The sequence below is a fragment of the Scyliorhinus torazame genome, chromosome 10, assembly GCF_047496885.1.
Source record: "Scyliorhinus torazame isolate Kashiwa2021f chromosome 10, sScyTor2.1, whole genome shotgun sequence".
In the NCBI taxonomy this organism is placed as follows: domain Eukaryota; kingdom Metazoa; phylum Chordata; class Chondrichthyes; order Carcharhiniformes; family Scyliorhinidae; genus Scyliorhinus; species Scyliorhinus torazame.
The window spans coordinates 185,085,794-185,108,164 of NC_092716.1; the positions used below are offsets into that span (position 1 = coordinate 185,085,794).

Consider the following 22,371-nt stretch of genomic DNA (forward strand, 5'->3'; position numbering starts at 1 on the left):
GCCCTGAACAACACGAGTTTTTGAAATGTTGCGTGGGAGAGCTTAAAAAGGAGATGAAGAAGGAGCTGTTGGCCCCGATATTACAGGCGATCGAAGGGCTAAAGGATGAGCAAAAGACCCAGGAGCGGGAGCTTCGGGTCGTGAAGGCAAAGGCTGCCGAGAACGAGGACGATATACAGGGCCTGGTGGTGAAGACGGAGATGCACGAGGCACACCATAAACGATGTGTGGAAAGATTGGAGGTGCTGGAGAATAACGCGAGGAGGGATAATTTAAGGATTCTTTGTAGAAGGAGCAGACGTCGGGGCATATGTGAGCACGATGCTGCACTCGTTAATGGGAGCGGAGGCCCCGGCGGGTCCGCTGGAGGTGGAGGGAGCATACCGAGTGATGGCGCGAGGACCGAGAGCAGGAGAAATTCATAGAGCCATAGTGGTGAGATTCCTCCGTTTTAAGGACAAAGAGATGGTCCTTAGATGGGCAAAGAAAACTCGGAGCAGTAGGTGGGAGAACGCGGTGATCCGCGTATATCAAGACTGGAGTGCGGAGGTGGCGAGAAGGAGGGCGAGCTTTAATCAGGCCAAGGCGGTGCTTCACAAAAAGAAGATAAAATTTGGAATGCTACAACCGGCAAGACTGTGGGTCACATATCAAGGGAGGCATCACTACTTTTAGACGGCGGATGAGGCGTGGACTTTTATTGTGGAAGAAAAACTGGAATAAGCGGGTTACTAAAAAAGAACGTTTGAAACAAAGTGGTGGGGCGAGTATGGGGGGCGAAGAGGGGGAAAAAGGGGGGAAAGATGAGTCTTATGTTATTAATCCTGCGATGCGGTAACTTTTCTCTCTTCCACAGGTGGTGGTGGAGGGAGGAAGGGAGGTGGAGGAGATGGGCCGTTGGCCATGGGGGGGCGGGGCCAAAAGGGAAGCGCGGGCTTTGTTCCCGCGCTATGATAATCATGGCGGGAATAGGGAAGCAGGAAGGAGGGGGCGTTGCACGGTGCGAGCCGAGGTCACGGGGGGAAGCCGAGGTCGGCCAGAGTTTGCTGACTTCTGGGAGCAACATGGGGGGTGTAACTACGCTAGTGGGGGATCTAGCGGGGGGGCGGGGTGGGAGGGGGGAGTTACTGGGTTGCTGCTGCTGGGGAGAGGGGGGAGCCGGAATGGGGTGGGGTGGGCGGGGGGGCGCCGCCTGGGGGGGACACAGCTGCGTGGGAACCGGGTGAGGAGCTGGAAAAAGGGGATGGCTAATCGACAAGGGGGGGTAAAAAGCCCCCCAACCCGGTTGATCACGTGGAATGTGAGAGGGCTGAACGGGCCAATAAAGAGGGCACGAGTACTCGCACACCTTAAGAAACTTAAGGCAGACGTGGTTATGTTACAAGAGACGCACTTGAAACTTATAGACCAGGTTAGACTACGTAAAGGCTGGGTGGGGCAGGTATATCATTCGGGGCTAGATGCGAAAAACAGGGGGGTGGCAATACTAGTGGGGAAGCGGGTTATGTTTGAGGCAAAGACCATAGTGGCGGATAGCGGGGGCAGATACGTGATGGTGAGTGGCAAATTACAGGGGGAGGCGGTGGTCTTGCTAAACGTATATGCCCCGAACTGGGATGATGCCAATTTTATGAGGCGCATGCTAGGACGCATCCCGGACCTAGAGGTGGGAAAGTTGGTAATGGGGGGAGATTTTAATACGGTGCTGGAGCCAGGGCTGGACAGGTCGAGATACAGGACTGGAAGGAGGCCGGCTGTAGCCAAGGTGCTTAAAGATTTTATGGAGCAGATGGGAGGAGTAGACCCGTGGAGATTTAGCAGACCTAGGAGTAAGGAGTTTTCGTTTTTCTCCCATGTCCACAAAGTTTATTCGCGAATAGACTTTTTTGTCTTGGGATGGGCGTTGATCCCGAAGGTGAGGGGGACGGAGTATACGGCTATAGCCATTTCGGATCACGCTCCACATTGGGTAGACTTGGAGATAGGGGAGGAAACAGAAGGGCGTCCACCCTGGAGAATGGACATGGGACTAATGGCAGATGAAGGGTTGTGTCTAAGGGTGAGGGGGTGCATTGAAAAATACTTGGAACTCAATGATAATGGGGAGGTCCAGGTGGGAGTGGTCTGGGAGGCGCTGAAAGCAGAAGAGTAGGGAACGGGAGCGGTTGCTGCAAGAACTTCTGAGGGTGGACAGGCAATATGCGGAGGCACCGGAGGAGGGACTGTACAGGGAAAGGCAAAGGTTACACGTAGAATTTGACTTGCTGACAACGGGTACTGCAGAAGCACAGTAGAGGAAGGCACAGGGTGTACAGTATGAGTATGGGGAGAAGGCGAGCAGGTTGCTGGCCCATCAATTGAGGAAAAGGGGAGCAGCGAGGGAAATAGGGGGAGTGAGGGATGAGGAAGGAGAGATAGAGCGGGGAGCGGAGAGAGTGAATGGAGTGTTCAAGGCATTCTATAAAAGATTATACGAAGCTCGGCCCCCGGATGGGAAGGAGAGAATGATGTGCTTCCTGGACCGGCTGGAATTTCCTAAGGTGGAGGAGCAGGAGAGGGTGGGACTGGGAGCACAGATCGAGATAGAGGAAGTAGTGAAAGGAATTAGGAGTATGCAGGCGGGGAAGGCTCCGGGACCGGATGGATTTCCAGTCGAATTTTATAGGAAATATGTGGACTTGCTTGCCCTGATACTGATGAGAACCTTTAATGAGGCGAAGGAAAGGGGACAGCTGCCCCCGACTATGTCGGAGGCAACGATATCTCTTCTCCTAAAGAAGGAAAAAGACCCGCTGCAATGCGGGTCCTATAGACCTATTTCCCTCCTAAATGTAGACGCCAAGATTCTGGCCAAGGTAATGGCAATGAGGATAGTGTCCCGGGGGTAGTCCATGAGGACCAAACTGGGTTTGTGAAGGGGAGACAGCTGAATACGAATATACGGAGGCTGCTAGGGGTAATGATGATGCCCCCACCAGAGGGGGAAGCGGAGATAGTGGTGGCGATGGGTGCCGAGAAAGCATTTGATAGAGTGGAGTGGGATTATTTGTGGGAGGTGTTGAGGAGATTTGGCTTTGGAGATGAGTATATTAGATGGGTACAGCTGCTGTATAGGGCCCCGATGGCGAGCGTGGTCACGAATGGACGGGGGTCTGTGTATTTTCGGCTCCATAGAGGGACGAGGCAGGGATGTCCTCTGTCCCCATTATTGTTTGCACTGGCGATTGAGCCCCTGGCAATAGCATTGAGGGGTTCCAGGAAGTGGAGGGGAGTACTCAGGGGAGGAGAGGAACACCGGGTATCTCTTTACGCGGACGATTTATTGGTGTATGTGGCGGACCCGGCGGAGGGGATGCCAGAGATAATGCGGATACTTGGGGAGTTTGGAGAATTTTCAGGATATAAGCTGAACATGGGGAAAAGTGAGCTGTTTGTGGTGCATCCAGGGAGCAGAGCAGAGAAATAGAGGACTTACCGCTGAGGAAGGTAACAAGGGACTTTCGCTACTTGGGGATCCAGATAGCCAAGAATTGGGGTTCATTGCATAGGTTAAACTTAACGCGGTTGGTGGAACAGATGGAGGAGGACTTCAAGAGATGGGACATGGTATCCCTGTCACTGGCAGGGAGGGTACAAGCGGTTAAAATGGTGGTCCTCCCGAGATTCCTCTTTGTGTTTCAGTGCCTCCCGGTGGTGATCACGAAGGCTTTTTTCAAAAGGATTGAGAAGAGTATCATGAGTTTTGTGTGGGCCGGGAAGACCCCGAGAGTGAGGAAGGGATTTTTGCAGCGTAGTAGGGATAGGGGGGGGCTGGCGCTACCGAGCCTGAGTGAGTACTACTGGGCCGCCAACATCTCAATGGTATGTAAGTGGATGGGAGAAGAGGAGGGAGCTGCGTGGAAGAGATTGGAGAAGGCGTCCTGTAGGGGGACTTGCCTACAAGCCATGGTGACGGCGCCGTTGCCGTTCTCACCGAAGAAATACACCACAAGCCCGGTGGTGGTGGCTACTCTGAAAATTTGGGGGCAATGGAGACGGCATAGGGGAAAGACGGGAGCCTCGGTGTGTTCCCGATAAGAAATAATCATAGGTTTGCTCCGGGGAGAATGGATGGGGGATTTGGAACATGGCAAAGAGCAGGAATAACACAATTGAGAGATCTGTTTGTAGATGGGACGTTTGCAAGTCTGGGAGCGCTGACCGAAAAATATGGCCTGCCCCAAGGGAATGCATTTCGGTATATGCAACTGAGGGCTTTTATGAAGCAACAGGTGAGGGAATTCCCGCAGCTCCCGACGCAGGAGGTGCAGGACAGAGTGATCTCAAAGACATGGGTGGGGGACGGTAAGGTATCAGACATATATAGGGAAATGAGGGACGAGGGGGAGATTATGGTAGATGAGCTGAAAGGGAAATGGGAAGAAGAGCTGGGGAAGGAGATTGAGGAGGGGCTGTGGGCTGATGCCCTAAGTAGGGTAAACTCATCGTCCTCGTGTGCCAGGCTAAGCCTGATACAATTTAAGGTGTTACACAGGGCGCATATGACTGGAGCACGGCTCAGTAAATTTTTTGGAGTAGAGGATAGGTGTGTGAGATGCTCGAGAAGCCCAGCGAATCACACCCACATGTTCTGGTCATGTCCGGCACTACAGGGGTTTTGGGTGGGGGGTGACAAAGGTGCTTTCGAGGGTGGTGGGGGTCCAGGTCGAACCAAGCTGGGGGTTGGCTATATTCGGGGTTGCAGAAGAGCCGGGAGTGCAGGAGGCGAAAGAGGCTGATGTTTTGGCCTTTGCGTCCCTAGTAGCCCGGCGCAGGATACTGTTGATGTGGAAGGAAGCCAAGCCCCCGGGTGTGGAGACCTGGATAAATGACATGGCAGGGTTTATAAAGCTGGAACGGATTAAGTTCGTCCTAAGGGGATCGGCTCAAGGGTTCACCAGGCGGTGGCAACCGTTCGTCGAATACCTCACAGAAAGATAGAGGGAATGGAAAAGAAGAAGACAGCAGCAGCAACCCAGGGGGGGGGGGGGGGGGGTGGGGGGAGGAGGGTGGGGAGGGGGGGGGTGGGGGGGAGGAACCAGAGGGATTCTCAGGGATGTTAATATATAAGTATAATATGTATAGGTTGTTGTTATAGATAATTGTATATTGGACGGTTAAAACATATTTTTGGAGAATATTTATCTGGGACAAGGCAGTTGCCATTTAGTTTTGTTTTTGTTTTTGGTTGTATATTATTTATTTCTTGTTTATAAAACTGGCCATTGTTATTTATATTGTGATATTACTGTGTAAAGGATACACAATGTACTGTGATGGTTGGCCAAAAATTTTCAATAAAATATATTAAAAAAAAAAAATTACTCTCGAGACAAGGTGAGGCATAACTAATAGGCTTTAATCTGCTAGAACTCTTCCCCAGCAGCTTCGATACAGAAAGTGAAGGCTGCTGGGACGGCATTGGTTCTTATACTCCGCCTCTCAGGGCGGAGCTATGTACATCAGCCAATGGTAGACTCCTGGGTCTAACCAATGGTCATTCACCTCTCAGGTACCACAATACCTGGTATTACCACACCCCTGACCTCTCCTTTTCCCCCTTTCCCTGATCTCCCCTTTTCCCCCTTTCCCTGATCTCCCCTTTCCCCCCCATTTTCCTGACCTCCCCTTTAGCTGATCCCCCTGGGGTGGCCCGGTAGCACAGTGGTTAGCACTGTTGCTTCACAGCACCAGGGACCTGGGTTCGATTCCCGTCTTGGTTCACTGTCTGTGCGGAGTCTGCACATTCTCCTGTGTCTACGTGGGTTTCCTCCGGGTGCTTTGGTTTCCTCCCACAAGTCCTGAAAGATGTGATTGTTTGGTGAATTGGCCATTCTGACTTCTGGAGGTGACCATGGAGAGAGTGGTTGCACATTTGGTGGCTCCCACTCGTGGCGTTTTTTTCGGACCTGTTCCCCAGCTAACAAGTGGATATGAGGCGGAATATAGGTAAAGGAGAGTGAGAGGAAAGTATTTACCGTCTGGTATATGGAGCTGAGGGCCAGAAGCGGTCGAAAAAGAGGGAATCAGTTGTTTGGAGCTGGTGCGGTGCCTGAGTCGCACGTGGAGATGGCCGAGAGGCAGGGAGCGACATTGCCGGCTCAGTGGTCGACGGAGCAGCTGGTGAGCTTCTTGAACGAGAAGTTCACCCAGCATTAGGAGAGTCTGTAGAACCTGACCCGGGCGGGTTGACCGGGTTGGGATGAGGCTGGTGGCCAAGGGTCAGGCGATCCAGAAGATGGAGGAGGTGGTGGGGGAATACGAAGAGCAATTTGCCTCAATGACACCGGGGATGGGGCTGATGCGCGATCAGCAGAAGCGCGGCTCCAGAAGAAGGTCGAGGACCTAGAGAATCAGTCACACAGGCAGAATATAAGGATAGTGGGCCTGTCAGAGGGGAGTGAAGGAGCCGATGCTGGTGCATAAGTGGGGAGGATGCTGGAGAAACTGCTCGGAGCGGGTGCGTTTGGATGTGGATCGAGCGCACAGGGCGCTAATGAGGAAACCCAGGAGAGCGAGCCGCTGAGGGCAATGGTGGTGCGGCTTCACCGGTTCCTGGACAAGGAGCCAGGCAGACCTCAGACCCGAGGCTGCCCCTGTGTGGGCAGTGAAATTCGAGTGTATCAGGACCTGGATGCAGAGTTGGCCAAGAAGAGGGCGAGTTTCAACAAGGTCAAGGCAGCCCTCTGCAAGAAGGGGTGAAGTTCGGACTATTGTACCCGACTCGTCTGTGAGTGACCTACGAAGGCCGGGAATTGTACTTTGGAACGGCGGAGGAGGCGGTAGAATTTGTCAGAGACAATGGACCGGCAGGAGAAGGTGGACTTTGAACTTTTTGTGGAGATGTTATTATGATGTTGCTGTAAACTTATGTTCGGGGCCATTTCTTTCTGGGTTTCAGGTTTGTTTTTTGTTCCTTGTCAGGGGATGGGGGGTTGGTCTCTTAGTTTGGGTTGGGGAGGGGTTGTTTTTGGTTTGTTTGCACTAATGTTCGAGCGGGGGGGGGGGGGGGCAATCAGCGGGGGTCGGATGCTAGGCGTCATGGGTGGGCTAGTTCACAGAAGCGCAATGGGGGGTGAGTGGAAGGTCAGTGGGAGATGGGAGCAGGGTTGTTGCTGGGGGCTCTCGGGGGGGGTGGGGGGAAGGTACTGCTGACAGGGGTAGGGCTTTTAAAATGTAAGGGGAGGAGGATCGATGAAGGTGGGCACCTGAGGGCGGGCCTGGGAGGTGCGGGGCATGGGCCGGAGGCCGGCCCAAGAGGGGCTATGGTTGGTTGGCGGAGGTGGGGGGGGGGGGCACACAGGGAAAAGGCAGAGCGGGTGAAGATAGAAAGGCTTGTTAGGGAGATCCTGCAGGTGGACCGAAGATATGCAGAGACAATGGAGGAAGGGCTGCTAAAGGAACGCCAGAGTCTGCAAATGGAATTTGGGTTGGTAACCACGGTAAGGCGGTAGGGCAGCTGTGAATGGTGAGAGGGGCGGTATATGAGTATGGGAGAAGGCAAGCTGGATGTTAGCGCACCAGTTGAGGAAGCAGGAGGCAGTGAGAGAAATTAGGAAAGTGAAGGACACGGGAGGGAGCATGGTCTTGGACCCGGTGTGGGTGAATGGGATGTTTTGGGAGTTCTACGGTAAATTGCATAAGTCGGAATCCCCAGCCAACGAAGAGGGGATGAGGAGGTTTCTGGGAGGGTTGGAGTTCCCGAAGGTAGATGAGGAGTTAGTGGAGGGCTTGCTGGCCCCAATTGGATTGTAGAAGTATTAGAGGAGTTGGAGGCGATGCAATCGGGAAATGCCCCAGGGACCAGACGGGTACCCGGTGGAATTCTATACAAAGTTCTCAGGGTGTGATTCCTATTTGTCATTTGTTTATGTTAACATAAATGGCTATTGCCGAATACTCGGTATCCTCTACTCTCGCTATCAGCGCCCTACTCAAAATGAAAAAGTCGATTCGAGAATAAGCCTTATGGACATGTGAGAAGAATGAAAATTCCCTAGCCCCCGGCCTTGCAAATCTCCAAGGGTCCACCCCTCCCATTTGGTCCATAAATCCCCTCAGCACTCTAGCCGCCCCCCGGCTTCCTACCCGTCCTAGACCTGGAGCGATCCAATGCCGGATCCAACACCGTGTTAAAGTCTCACCCCATTATCAGGCCCCCCACTTCCAAGTCTGGGATCCGACCCAACATACGCCACATAAAACCCGCATCGCCCCAGTTCGGAGCATACACATTGACCAGTACCACCCTCTCTCCCTGCAACTTACCACTTACCATTATGTACCTACCACCTACCGCCATTATCTGCCACAATACTCGACACCTCGAATGACACCTTCTTTCCCACCAAGATCGCCACCCCTCGATTTTTGGCATCTAGCCCCCAGTGAAACACCTGACCTACCCACCCTTTCCTCAGTCTTACCTGGTCTGCCACCTTCAGGTGTGTCTCCTGGAGCATAACCACATCCGCCTTGAGCCCCTTCAGGTGCGCGAACACGCGGGTCCGCTTAACCGGCCCATTCTGTCCCCTTACATTCCAGGTTATCAGCCGGATCAGGGGGCTACCCGCCGCCCTCCCCCGCTGACTAGCCATGATCCCTCCTCGGCCAGCCACGTGCCCGCACCCCACACCCGGCCCGTTCCCCACAGCGGCATACCCCCGTCTCGATCCCCCCCACTCACTCCAGCTCCTCCTTGACCTTAGCAGCAGCAACTCGATCCCACCCCACCCCCCACCCCACCGGCTAGGACCCATCCTAGCTGGTTTACTCCCCCCATTGCACTTCCGCAAGTCAGCTGACTCCTGCTGACCCCGGCCACTCCCGCCTCCCCTTCGACTCCTCCCATTGTGTGGCACACCCTCCTGTCCCGCTCCCTATTCACAGGCTCTCCCCCTCCCCCCTCCGTGCTAAGCGTGGGAAACAATCCTCGCCTCCCCGACCCCGCCCCCCCCCCCCAGTCTTCGGCGCGGGAAAAAAGCCTGCGCTCTCCACCTACCAGGCCCCGCAACCAACCAAAACAGTGCCCAACCCGCCCCATCCACCCTCCCCATCCCAAAAGAGAAAAACACAGAGAAAAAGAAACCCAAAACAATGCAAAGGCCCCCCCCGAACAAAAATAGGCATAACATATCCACCGCAGACCCCAATCGCCCATCCCGACCCTCAGTCTGTGTCCAGCTTCTCGGCCTGAACAAAGGCCCACGCCTCCTCCGGAGACTCAAAATAATGGTGCCGGTCCTTGTAGGTAACCCACAGTCGCGCCGGCTGCAACATGCCAAACTTCACCCCCTTCCTGTGCAGCACCACCTTCATTCGATTGTATCTGGCCCTCCTCTTCGCCACACACACACTCCAGTCCTGGTATATGGAACCTCTGCGTTCTCCCACCTGCTGCTCTCCTTCTTGGCCCACCTGAGCACACACTCCCGATCGACGAACCGATGAACCGCACCAGCACCGCCCGCGGAGGCTCGTTAGCCTTGGGCCTCCTCGCCAACACTCTATGGGCCCCTTCCAGCTCCAGGGGCCCCTGGAAGGACCCCGCTCCCATCAGCGAGTTCAACATGGTGACCACATAGGCCCCACGTCCGGCCCCTCCGGGAGGCCCAGAATCCGCAGATTCTTCCGCCTCGACCGTCATTTCTTGTGGTGTGCCTCGTGCGCCTCCACCTTACCGCCAGGACTAAGATCTCGTCCTCATTGTCAGGGATCTTTTGTCGAGCCTCTCGGATCGCCACCCCTGGGCCGCCTGTGTCTCCAGCAGCTTATCAATAGAAGACTTCATCGGCTCTAGCAGGTCCGTTTTAATCTCTCTGAGGCAACGCTGGATACCCTCCTGTTGCTCCTCCGCCCACTGCCTCCGCGCTGCCTGGTCTCCGCCCGCCGCCATTTTGTCCTTCTTCCTCCCTTCTTCGGGTCCACCATCACCTTTTTTGTCACCCGCTCCTAGTTAAAGCCATATACTGACGGGGAGCTGTTATTAACTCCTTCCCACACCAGGAAATGTCGATAAAGTGCCGCTGGGGCCCCTGAAAAGAGCCCAAAAGTCCGTTTTTGCGGGAGCCGCCGAATGTGCGACTTAGCTCCGCATAGCCGCAATCGGAAGTCTTGAGAGGGAATCCTTTTGGCAGTGTTCACTTCACCAATCTGCCCCAGAAAGTCTGTGGAAACTCCTGAAAAAGGTCTGAGGTTCCGTTCCAGACGGAACTGCCGAATGCGCGACCTACTCCTTCATGGCCGCCACCGGAAGCTTCGTCCCCGCTTCTTCAATGGCCTTGGTGAGATCTTTTCACAGTTGTTCCCTCTGCTGCTAGAATTCACCTTTAATAAAGGCCCTCAAGCCAGCTTGAAACCTTTAAGCTTGCCCTTCCCCCGCCTGCATGCTGGAAGAAGCTTTTGTTTATCCTGCAGCTCCAGCCAAATCTTTTACTGTTTCTGCCGGGTCTGGTAACGAAGAGACGTACCATTCCTGGGGGACACTGTCGGGGGAATGTTGCAGTCTTCTTCCCACACTGGGAAATGCCGAAAAGATTCCATTGGGGGCCCTGTAAAGAGCCCAAAAGTCAGTTCCCAGCGGGAGCTGCCGAACATGCGACTTAGCTCTGCATAGTCACACCCGGAAGTCGGCCGATTTCCCTGTTAAATGTGGATGCCAAATTGTTGGCATAGATCCTAGCAACCAGGATTGAGGATTGCATCCCAGGGGTAATTCGGGAGGACCAGACGGGGTTCGTTAAGGGGGGGCACCTGGCGACCAACATTAGGAGGTTGCTTAATGTAATCATGATGCCTCCAGAGGGGGGAGAGGTGGAGGTGATGGTGGCCATGGATTGCAGAGAAGGTCTTTGATCAGGTAGAGTGGGAATACTTATGGGAGGTCCTGGGGCAGTTTGGGTTTGGGCCGGGCTTTGTGGATTGTGTCCAGTTGCTATAGTGCACCGGTGGCGAGTGTGCAGACGAATCGGGTGAGGTCGGACTACTTCTGGTTACACCGGGGGATGAGACAGGAATGTCAACTTTCCCCACTGTTGTTTGCCTTGGCTATAGAGCCGTTGGCATTGAGAGCGTTGAGGGTCTGGCAGGGGATAGTACGGGGGGGGGGAAAAGGGTAGAACACAGGGTCTCGCTCTACACAGACGATCTGCTGCTTTACATATCGGACCCTCTGGGGGGAATTGGAGGGATTATGGGGGTATAAGAGGAATTCAGCCAGTTTTCAGGATACAAATTGAATATGGATAAGAGTGAGGTCCTCGCGATCCAGGTGAGGGGGCAGGTGAGGAGACTGGGTGAGATGCCGTTCAAGGTGGTGGGAGGGAGCTTTTGATATTTGGATATCCAGGTAGAGTGGGAGTGGGAGCAGCTGCAGAAACTGAATTTGGGGCGGCTGGTAGAACAGATGAGGGGGGCTTTTTGGAGGTGGGACGCACTCCCATTGTCCTTGCCGGAGCGGGTACAGACAGTTAAAATGACGGTCCTCGCGAGGTTTTTCTCTGTTTTCCAGAGCCTCCTGATTTTTATTCCCAAGGCATTCTTCAAAAAGGTGAATGCAGAGATCTCGGGATTTGTTTGGGCGGGTAAAACCCTGTGGGTGAAAAAGGGTCTGCTGGAACAGGGGTGTGGGGGGAGGGGGAGGTTGGCGCTCCCGAATTTCATCAACTATTATTGGGCGGCAAATACTGCGATGGTCAGGAAGTGGGGAGTGGGGGAGGGGTTGGTATGGGAATGGATGGAGCGGCCTCATGTAAGGACACAAGTTTGGGGGCATTGTTGATGGTACCTCTGCCTTTCTCGCCGGCTCGGTACTCCACAAGCCCGGTAGCAGTGGCAGGCCTGAGGGTATGAGGACTTTGGAGGCAGCATATGGGATTAGAGGGGGCATCGGTATGGGCGCCGATATGTGATAATCACCGGTTCGCTCTGGGGGGGGGGGCTGGTCTGGGGGTTTCGAGGGTGGCTGCGGGCAGGGATCGAGAGATTTGGGGATCTCTTTATTAATGAGGGTATCCCGAGGCATGAGGAGCTGGAGGAGGAGTTTAAGTTGCCAGGTGGGGAATGGGTCCCACTATCTACAGGTGAGGGATTTTGTGCGGAGGCAGGTTTTGACCTTCCCGTCCCTGCCGCCCCAGGGGCGACAGGATAAGGTGGTGTCGAGAACAGGAGTAGGAGAGCTGATAGAGTGGGAGGGAGCCCCGATAGGGGAGGCGAAGAGAAAGTGGGAAGAAGAGCTGGGTGGGGAGTTGGGAGGCCGGGTTATGGAAGGAGGCCCTGAAGAGAGTTAATGTGTCCTCCTTGTGCGCCAGGTTCAGCCTGATACAGTTTAAGGTAGTCCATAGGGCACACATGACTGTGGCCAGAATGAGCAGGTTCTTTGAGGAGGTGGAGGACAGGTGTGGGCCTGTGCGGGGGGTGGGGGTTCTGAAAACCATGTCCATATGTTTTGGCTGTGTACGAGGCTGAGGGGATTCCGGCAGGGGTTTTCTTTTTTTTTATAAAATATTTTATTGAAAATTTTTGGTCAACCAACACAGTACATTGTGCATCCTTTACACAATATTATAACAACACAAATAACAATGACCTATTTTATAAACAGAAAATGAATAAATAATAAATAACAAAAATGAAAACTAACCCTAATTGGCAACTGCCTTATCACAAGTTACACTCTCCAAAAATATAATTTAACAGTCCAATATATAATTATCTGTAGCAACGACCTATACATATTATACAGTATATATTAACAACCCTGAGAGTCCTTCTGGTTCCTCCTCCCCCCTCCCCCCCCCCCCCCCTCCCCCCCACCCCCCATCCTGGGCTGCTGCTGCTGCCTTCTTTTTTCCATTCCATCTATCTTTCTGCGAGGTATTCGACGAACGGTTGCCACCGCCTGGTGAACCCTTGAGCCGACCCCCTTAGAACGAACTTAATCCGCTCTAGCTTTATAAACCCTGCCATGTCATTTATCCAGGTCTCCACCCCCGGGGGCTTGGCTTCTTTCCACATTAGCAATATCCTGCGCCGGGCTACTAGGGACGCAAAGGCCAAAACATCGGCCTCTCTCGCCTCCTGCACTCCCGGCTCTTGTGCAACCCCAAATATAGCCAACCCCCAACTTGGTTCGACCCGGACCCCCACTATTTTGAAAGCACCTTTGTCACCCCCATCCAAAACCCCTTAGTGCCGGGCATGACCAAAACATATGGGTATGATTCGCTGGGCTTCTCGAGCACCTCGCACACCTATCCTCCACCCCAAAAAATTTACTGAGCCGTGCTCCAGTCATATGCACCCTGTGTAATACCTTAAACTGAATCAGGCTTAGCCTGGCACACGAGGACGACGAGTTTACCCTGCTTAGGGCATCTGCCCACAGCCCCTCCTCGATCTCCTCCCCCAGCTCTTCTTCCCATTTCCCTTTTAGTTCATCTACCATAGTCTCCCCCTCGTCCCTCATTTCCCTATATATATCTGACACCTTACCATCCCCCACCCATGTCTTTGAGATCACTCTGTCCTGCACCTCTTGTGTCGGGAGCTGCGGGAATTCCCTCACCTGTTGCCTCGCAAAAGCCCTCAGTTGCATATACCTGAATGCATTCCCTTGGGGCAACCCATATTTCTCGGTCAGCGCTCCCAGACTCGCGAACTTCCCATCCACAAACAGATCTTTCAGTTGCGTTATTCCTGCTCTTTGCCACATTCCATATCCCCCATCCATTCCCCCCGGGGCAAACCTATGGTTGTTTCTTATCGGGGACCCCCCCAAGGCTCCAGTCTTTCCCCTATGCCGTCTCCACTGTCCCCAAATCTTCAGTGTAGCCACCACCACCGGGCTTGTGGTGTAGTTCCTCGGTGAGAACGGCAATGGGGCTGTCACCATAGCCTGTAGGCTAGTCCCCCTACAGGACGCCCTCTCTAATCTCTTCCACGCCGCTCCCTCCTCCTCTCCCATCCACTTACTCACCATTGAAATATTAGCGGCCCAATAATACTCACTTAGGCTCGGTAGTGCCAGCCCCTTCCCTATCCCTGCTACGCTGTAAGAATCCCTTCCTCACTCTCGGGGTCTTCCCGGCCCACACAAAACCCATGATGCTCTTTTCAATCCTTTTTAAAAAAGCCTTCGTGATCACCACCGGGAGGCACTGAAACACAAAGAGGAATCTCGGGAGGACCACCATCTTAACCGCCTGCACCCTCCCTGCCAGTGACAGGGATACCATATCCCATCTCTTGAAATCCTCCTCCATTTGTTCCACCAACCGCGTTAAATTTAACCTATGCAATGTGCCCCAATTCTTGGCTATCTGGATCCCCAGGTAACGAAAGTCCCTTGTTACCTTCCTCAACGGTAGGTCCTCTATTTCTCTACTCTGCTCCCCTGGATGCACCACAAACAACTCACTTTTCCCCGTGTTCAATTTATACCCTGAAAAATCCCCAAACTCCCCAAGTATCCGCATTATTTCTGGCATCCCCTCCGCCGGGTCTGCCACATATAGTAACAAATCGTCCGCATACAAAGATACCCGGTGTTCTTCTCCTCCTCTAAGTACTCCCCTCCACTTCTTGGAACCCCTCAACGCTATCGCCAGGGGCTCAATCGCCAGTGCAAACAATAATGGGGACAGAGGGCATCCCTGCCTTGTCCCTCTATGGAGCCGAAAATATGCAGATCCCCGTCCATTCGTGACCACGCTCGCCATCGGGGCCCTATACAACAGCTGCACCCATCTAACATACCCCTCTCCAAAACCAAATCTCCTCAACACCTCCCACAAATAATCCCACTCCACTCTATCAAATGCTTTCTCGGCATCCATCGCCACTACTATCTCCGTTTCCCCCTCTGGTGGGGGCATCATCATTACCCCTAACAGCCTCCGTATATTCGTGTTCAGCTGTCTCCCCTTCACAAACCCAGTTTGGTCCTCGTGGACCACCCCCGGGACACATTCCTCTATTCTCATTGCCATTACCTTGGCCAGGATCTTGGCATCTACATTTAGGAGGGAAATAGGTCTATAGGACCCGCATTGTAGCGGGTCCTTTTCCTTCTTTAAGAGAAGCGATATCGTTGCTTCAGACATAGTCGGGGGCAGTTGTCCCCTTTCCTTTGCCTCATTAAAGGTCCTCGTCAATACCGGGGCGAGCAAGTCCACATATTTTCTATAGAATTCGACTGGGAATCCATCCGGTCCCGGGGCCTTTCCCGCCTGCATGCTCCTAATTCCTTTCACCACTTCTTCTACCTCAATCTGTGCTCCCAGTCCCACCCTTTCCTGCTCTTCCACCTTGGGAAATTCCAGCCGATCCAAAAAGCCCATCATTCTCTCCATCCCATCCGGGGGTTGAGCTTCATATAATTTTTTATAAAATGTCTTGAACACTCCATTCACTCTCTCCGCTCCCCACTCCATCTCTCCTTCCTCATCCCTCACTCCCCCTATTTCCCTCGCTGCACCCCTTTTCCTCAATTGGTGTGCCAGCAACCTGCTCGACTTCTCCCCATATTCGTACTGTACACCCTGTGCCTTCCTCCATTGTGCCTCTGCAGTGCCCGTAGTCAGCAAGTCAAATTCTACATGTAGCCTTTGCCTTTCCCTGTACAGTCCCTCCTCCGGTGCTTCCGCATATTGTCTGTCCACCCTCAAAAGTTCTTGCAGCAACCGCTCCCGTTCCTTACTCTCCTGCTTCCCTTTATGTGCCCTTATTGATATCAGCTCCCCTCTAACCACCGCCTTCAGCGCCTCCCAGACCACTCCCACCTGGACCTCCCCATTATCATTGAGTTCCAAGTACTTTTCAATGCACCCCCTCACCCTTAGACACACCCCCTCATCTGCCATTAGTCCCATGTCCATTCTCCAGGGTGGGCGCCCTCCTGTTTCCTCCCCTATCTCCAAGTCCACCCAGTGTGGAGCGTGATCCGAAATGGCTATAGCCGTATACTCCGTTCCCCTCACCTTCGGGATCAACGCCCTTCCCAGCACAAAAAAGTCTATTCATGAGTAGACTTTATGGACATAGGAGAAAAACGAGAACTCCTTACTCCTAGGTCTGCTAAATCTCCACGGGTCTACACCTCTCATCTGCTCCATAAAATCTTTAAGTTCCTTGGCTGCTGCCGGCCTCCTTCCAGTCCTGGACTTCGACCTATCCAGCCCTGGTTCCAACACCGTATTAAAATCTCCCCCCATTATCAGCTTTCCCATCTCTAGGTCCGGAATGCGTCCTAGCATCCGCCTCATAAAATTGGCATCATCCCAGTTTGGGGCATATACGTTTACCAAAACCACCGTCTCCCCCTGTAGTTTGCCACTCACCATCACGTATCTGCCCCCGTTATCCGCCACTATAGTTTTTGCCTCGAACATTACCCGCTTCCCCACTAATATAGCCACCCCCCTGTTTTTCGCATCTAGCCCCGAATGGAACACCTGCCCCACCCATCCTTTGCGTAGCCTAACCTGGTCTATCAGTTTCAGGTGCGTTTCCTGTAACATAACCACATCCGCTTTAAGTTTCTTAAGGTGTGCGAGTACCCGTGCCCTCTTTATCGGCCCATTCAGCCCTCCCACGTTCCACGTGATCAGCCGGGTTGGGGGGCTTCCTAACCCCCCCTTGTCGATTAGCCATCCCCTTTTTCCAGCTCCTCACCCGGTTCCCACGCAGCTGTATCTCCCCCAGGCGGTGCCCCCCCCCGCCCATCCACTCCCATACCAGCTCCCCCCTCTCCCCAGCAGCAGCAACCCAGTAATTCCCCCCTCCCACCCCCCCCCCGCTAGATCCCCCGCTAGCGTAATTACTCCCCCCATGTTGCTCCCAGAAGTCAGCAAACTCTGGCCGACCTCGGCTTCCCCCCGTGACCTCGGCTCGCACCGTGCGACGCCCCCTCCTTCCTGCTTCTCTATTCCCGCCATGATTATCATAGCGCGGGAACCAAGCCCGCGCTTCTCCCTTGGCCCCACCCCCAATGGCCAACGCCCCATCTCCTCCACCTCCCCATCTCCCCCCATCACCACCTGTGGAAGAGAGAAAAGCAACCACATCGCAGGATTAGTACATAAAACTCCTCTTTCCCCCCTTTTTAACCCCCCTCTTCGCCCCCCACATTCGCCCCACCACTTTGTTCAAACGTTCTTTTTAATAACCCGCTCATTCCAGTTTTTCTTCCACAATAAAAGTCCACGCTTCATCCGCCGTCTCAAAGTAGTGGTGCCTCCCTCGATATGTGACCCACAGTCTTGCCGGTTGCAGCATTCCAAATTTTATCTTCTTTTTATGAAGCACCGCCTTGGCCCGATTAAAGCTCGTCCTCCTTCTCGCCACCTCCGCACTCCAGTCTTGATAAACGCGGATCACCGCGTTCTCCCATTTACTGCTCCGAGTTTTCTTTGCCCATCTAAGGACCATTTCTCTATCCTTAAAACGGAGGAATCTCACCACTATGGCTCTGGGAATTTCTTGTGCTCTCGGTCCTCGCGCCATCACTCGGTATGCTCCCTCCACCTCCAACGGACCCGCCAGGGCCTCCGCTCCCATTAACGAGTGCAGCATCGTGCTCACATATGCCCCGACGTCCGCTCCCTCCGCACCTTCAGGAAGACCAAGAATCCTCAAGTTGTTCCTCCTTGCGTTGTTCTCCAGTGCCTCCAACCTTTCCACACATCGTTTCTGATGTGCCTCATGCATCTCCGTCTTCACCACCAGGCCCTGTATGTCGTCCTCATTCTCGGCTGCCTTTGCCTTCACGACCCGAAGCTCCCGCTCCTGGGTGTTTTGTTCCTCCTTTAGCCCTTCGATCGCCTGTAGTATCGGGGCCAACAGCTCTTTCTTCATTTCCTTTTTGAGCTCTTCCACACAGCATTTCAAGAACTCTTGTTGTTCAGGGCCCCATGTTAAACTGCCACCTTCCAACGCCATCTTGGTTTTTGCTTGCCTTCCTTGCCGCTGTTCTAAAGGATCCACTGCAATCCGGCAACTTTCTCCTCCTTTTTTCATCCGTATCCAGGGGGGATTCCCTTCTGGTTTACCGCACAGTGTTTTTAGCCGTCAAAATTGCCGTTGGGGCTCCTATCAAGAGCCCAAAAGTCCGTTTCACAGGGAGCTGCCGAAACATGCGACTCAGCTGGTCATCGCCGCACCCGGAAGTCCCGGCAGGGGTTTTCTGATGCCATGTCAGAGTTCTTACAAGTGAGGGTGGTTCTGAATCCAGAGGTGGCGATCTTCGGTGTCCGAAGACCTGGGAGCCCAGGGGGTGAGAGAGGCCAACGTCCTGGCCTTTGCCTCCCTGGTGGCCCAGAGACGGATCTTACTAGGGTGGAGGGACTCGGAGCCCCCGAAGTTGGGGATGTGGGTTAGCGACACGGCGGGGTTTCTCAGACTCAAAAAAATTAAATTTGCCTTGAGGGGTTGATTGCAGGGGTTTGCTCGGAGGTGGCAGCCGTTCATCACCTGCTCTGAGAACAATTAAGCTGTCATGAGGGGTGGGGGGGGGGGGGGGGGGGAGGGGGCGAAGGTGAGGCATGGGATGTGGTTGGGGAAGGTGGCACTGTTTGTGTAAGCCATGTTGGCTGGGGTTTGTGCCCGAGGGTGTTTGTTGGGTACATTATTGTGCTTTTGTTTGTGTTGAAATTTGATGTTTAAAATTGTTAAAATTATAAATGCCTTAATAAAATATTTTCGGAAAAAAAAGGAATTGGGCATTCTGAATTCTCTTTGTGTGTACCCAAACAGGCGCTGGAATGTGGCGACTAGGGGCTTTTCATAATAACTTCATTGCAGTGTTAATGTAGGCCTACTTGTGACACTAATAAAGATTAATATTATTATTTCCCTGACCCCTCCTTTCCCTGAACCTCCTTTCCTTGACCCCCCTATCCCTGACCCCTCTTTCCCTGACCTCCCTTTCCCCGACCCCCCGACCCTGACTCTCCCCTTTCCCTGAGCCCCCCTTCCCTGACACGCCCCTTACCCTGACCCCGCCCCCTTCCCTGACCTCCGCCCCCTTTCCCTGACACCCGCCCTCTTTCCCTGACACCCGCCCTCTCTCCCTGACACCCGCCCCCTTTCCCTGACACCTGCCACCGTACCTGACACACGCCCCCTTTCCCTGACACCACCATCTTTCCCTGACACCCGCCCCTTTCCCTGACACCCGCCCTCTTTCCCTGACACCCGCCCTCTCTCCCTGACATCCGCCCCCTTTCCCTGACACCCGCCACCGTACCTGACACCCGCCCCCTTTCCCTGACACCCACCATCTTTCCCTGACACCAGCCCCTTTCCCTGACACCCGCCCTCTTTCCCTGACATCCGCCCCCTTTCCCTGACACACGCCACCGTACCTGACACCCGCCCCCTTTCCCTGACACCCGCCCCCTTTCCCTGACACCCGCCCTCTTTCCCTGACACCCGCCCCCTTTCCCTGACACCTGCCCTCTTTCCCTGACACCCGCCCTTTTCCCTGACACCCGCCCCCTTTCCCTGACACCCACCATCTTTCCCTGACACCCGCCCCCTTTCCCTGACACCCGCCCTCTTTCCCTGACATACGCCCCCTTTCCCTGACACACACCACCGTACCTGTCACCCGCCCCCTTTCCCTGACACCCGCCCCCTTTCCCTGACACACGCCCCCTTTCACTGACCCTGCCTGCATACCTGACCTCCACCCCCTTTCCCTGACACCCACCCCCTTTCCCTGTCACCTACCCTCTTTCCCTGACACCCGCCCTCTTTCCCTGACATCCGCCCCCTTTCCCTGACACACGCTACCGTACCTGACACCCGCCCCCTTTCCCTGACACCCGCACCCTTTCACTGACCCCGCCCCCGTACCTGACACCCGCCCCCTTTCCCAGACACCCACCCCCTTTCCCTGACACCCACCCCCTTCCCCTGACACCCGCCCCCTTTCACTGACCCCACCCCCTACCTGACACCCGCCCCCTTTCCCTGACACCCGCCCCCTTTCCCTGACACCCGCCCTCTTTCCCTGACACCCGCCCCCTTTCCCTGACACCCGCCCCCTTTCCCTGACCCCGCCCCCTTTCCCTGACACCCGCCCTCTTTCCCTGCCACCCGCCCCCTTTCCGACACCCGACCTCTTTCCTTGACACCCGCCCCCTTTCCCTGACACCCGCCCCCTTTCCCTGTCACCCGCCCCCTTTCCCTGACACCCGCCCCCTTTCACTGACACCCGCCCCCTTTCCCTGACACCCGCCCTCGTTCCCTGACACCCGCCCCCTTTCCCTGACACCCGCCCCCTTTCCCTGACACCCGCCCCCTTTCCCTGACACCCGCCCCCTTTCCCTGACACCCTCCCCCGTACCTGATACCCGCTCTCTTTCCCTGACACCCGCCCCCATACCTGACCCCCGCCCCCTTTCACTGACTCCCGCCCCCTTTCACTGACTCCCGCCCCCTTTCCCTGACACCCGCCCCCTTTCCCTGACACCCGCCCTCTTTCCCTGACACCCGCCCTCTTTCCCTAACACCTGCCCCCTTTCCCTAACACCCGCCCCCTTTCCCTGACACCCCTTTCCCTAACCACCCCCCTTTCCCTAACCACCCCCCTTTCCCTGACACCTGCTCCTTTTGCCTGACACCCCTTTCCCTAACCACCCCCCTTTCCCTGACACCTCTTTCCCTGACACCCCTTTCCCTGACCACCCCCTTTCCCTGATTACCCCCCTTTCTCTGACCACCCTCCTTTCCCTGACCCCTTTCCCTGACCACCCCCTTTCCCTGACCACCTCCCTTTCCCTGAACCAGGATGCTCCTGCTCCACAGTTGAATGGCAGGAAGCCCCTCCTCTACAGTTTGATTGACAGGAAGACCCTCCTCCATGGTTTGATTGAAAGGAAGCCCCTCCTCCATGGTTTGATTGGCAGGAAGCCCCTCCTCCATGGTTTGATTGGCAGGTAGCCCCGCCTCCATGGTTTGATTGGCAGGGTGCCCCTCCTTCATGGTTTGATTAGCAGGAAGCCCCTCCTCCATGGCTTGATTGGCAGGAAGCCCCTCCTCCACGGTTCGATTGGCAAGAAGCCCCTCCTCCATGGTTTGATTGACAGGCTGCCCCTCCTCCATGGTTTTATTGACAGGAAGCCCCTCCTCCATGGTTTGATTGGCAGGAAGCCCCTCCTCCATAGTTTGATTGGCAGGAAGCCTCTCCTCCATGGTTTGATTGACAGCAAGCCCCCCCCCCCCCCGTCCACGGTTTAATTGCAGGAAGCCTCTCCTCCATTGTTTGATTGGCAGGAAACCACGCCTCCATGGTTTTGATTGACAGGAAGCCACGTCGCCATTGTTTGATTGACTGGAAGCCACGCCTTCCCAGTATGCGGCCTTCCCAGGATCCAGCGGGCGCGGACATGGCGGAGAGAAACCGAGGTGAGAGAGGGAGACTCGGGGAGAGGGGAAAGTACCCAACCCTGGGGGAGAGGGGGAAGGTACCCAGCTCCGGGGAGAGGACCCGAGGACTGACTAATCCGATGATGAAGGCTGGTTGGTGTTTATTGTCCAAGCGCTGGGCTGGATGATAAGAGAGAGTCCCGAATACTGAATAAAACAACCGAACAGGATGAGAAAGTATTTTAAACCCTTTCACCACTGTATAAATATAGACAAGGAGTATTAAATTATTTAAATTAACCTTAAAAATCACTGTCTCTGCCCCAGCTGGAATATTGATTACATAGTCAGCCCACGTCAATGTTTATGCTCCACTGGAGACTCTTTTAAATAAATCTTACCATCTATTTCCCTCTTCCTCATATGTTTCCCTGGTTTCTCCTATATTATTTCTTTCAACTATTTCCTGTGGTAAAGAGTTCCACATTCTCATCACTCCTTGAGGAAACAAATTTCTTCTGAATTCCCTATTGGTTTTCTTGGTGAGTATTGTATATTGATGGTCTCTAATTAGGCTTCTCTCCATAAGAGGATTCATTTTCTTTGTATCCTCTCTTATAAAACCTTCTATAATTTTTAAAGCCTCTATTAGGTCACCCCTCAGGCCTTTTCTCAAGCAAAAAGAGACTTGGTTTGTTAATTCTCTTCTTCATAATTATCCTTGTGAATCTTCTCTGCACTTTTTCCAGTGCCTTGCCAGTATAGCCCTTCTATAATTTGAATTTGATTTATTGTCACGTGTACTGAGGTACAGTTAAAAGTATTGTTCTGCATACAGTCCAGACAGATTGTTCCATACATGAAAAAACATAGGACATGCATAAATACACAATATAAATACATAGGCATCAGGTGAGTGTACAGAGTGTAGTAATAATTTTTATTGTCACCAGTAGGCTTACG

The 22,371-nt window shown here is 54.0% G+C and overlaps 1 protein-coding gene across 2 annotated transcripts in view; it reads left to right on the forward strand.

The window, feature by feature from the left end:
* The first annotated feature begins 21,342 nt into the window (after nt 1-21,342).
* Nucleotides 21,343-22,371, forward strand: part of bet1l (Bet1 golgi vesicular membrane trafficking protein-like) — a 68,176-nt gene continuing 67,147 nt past the window's right edge. For both annotated transcript variants that reach the window (XM_072466111.1, XM_072466112.1), the window contains exon 1: nt 21,343-21,447. In XM_072466111.1, coding sequence (XP_072322212.1) covers nt 21,396-21,447 — 52 coding nt within the window. In that variant the 5' untranslated portion in view covers nt 21,343-21,395. The remainder of the gene's footprint in view (nt 21,448-22,371) is intronic.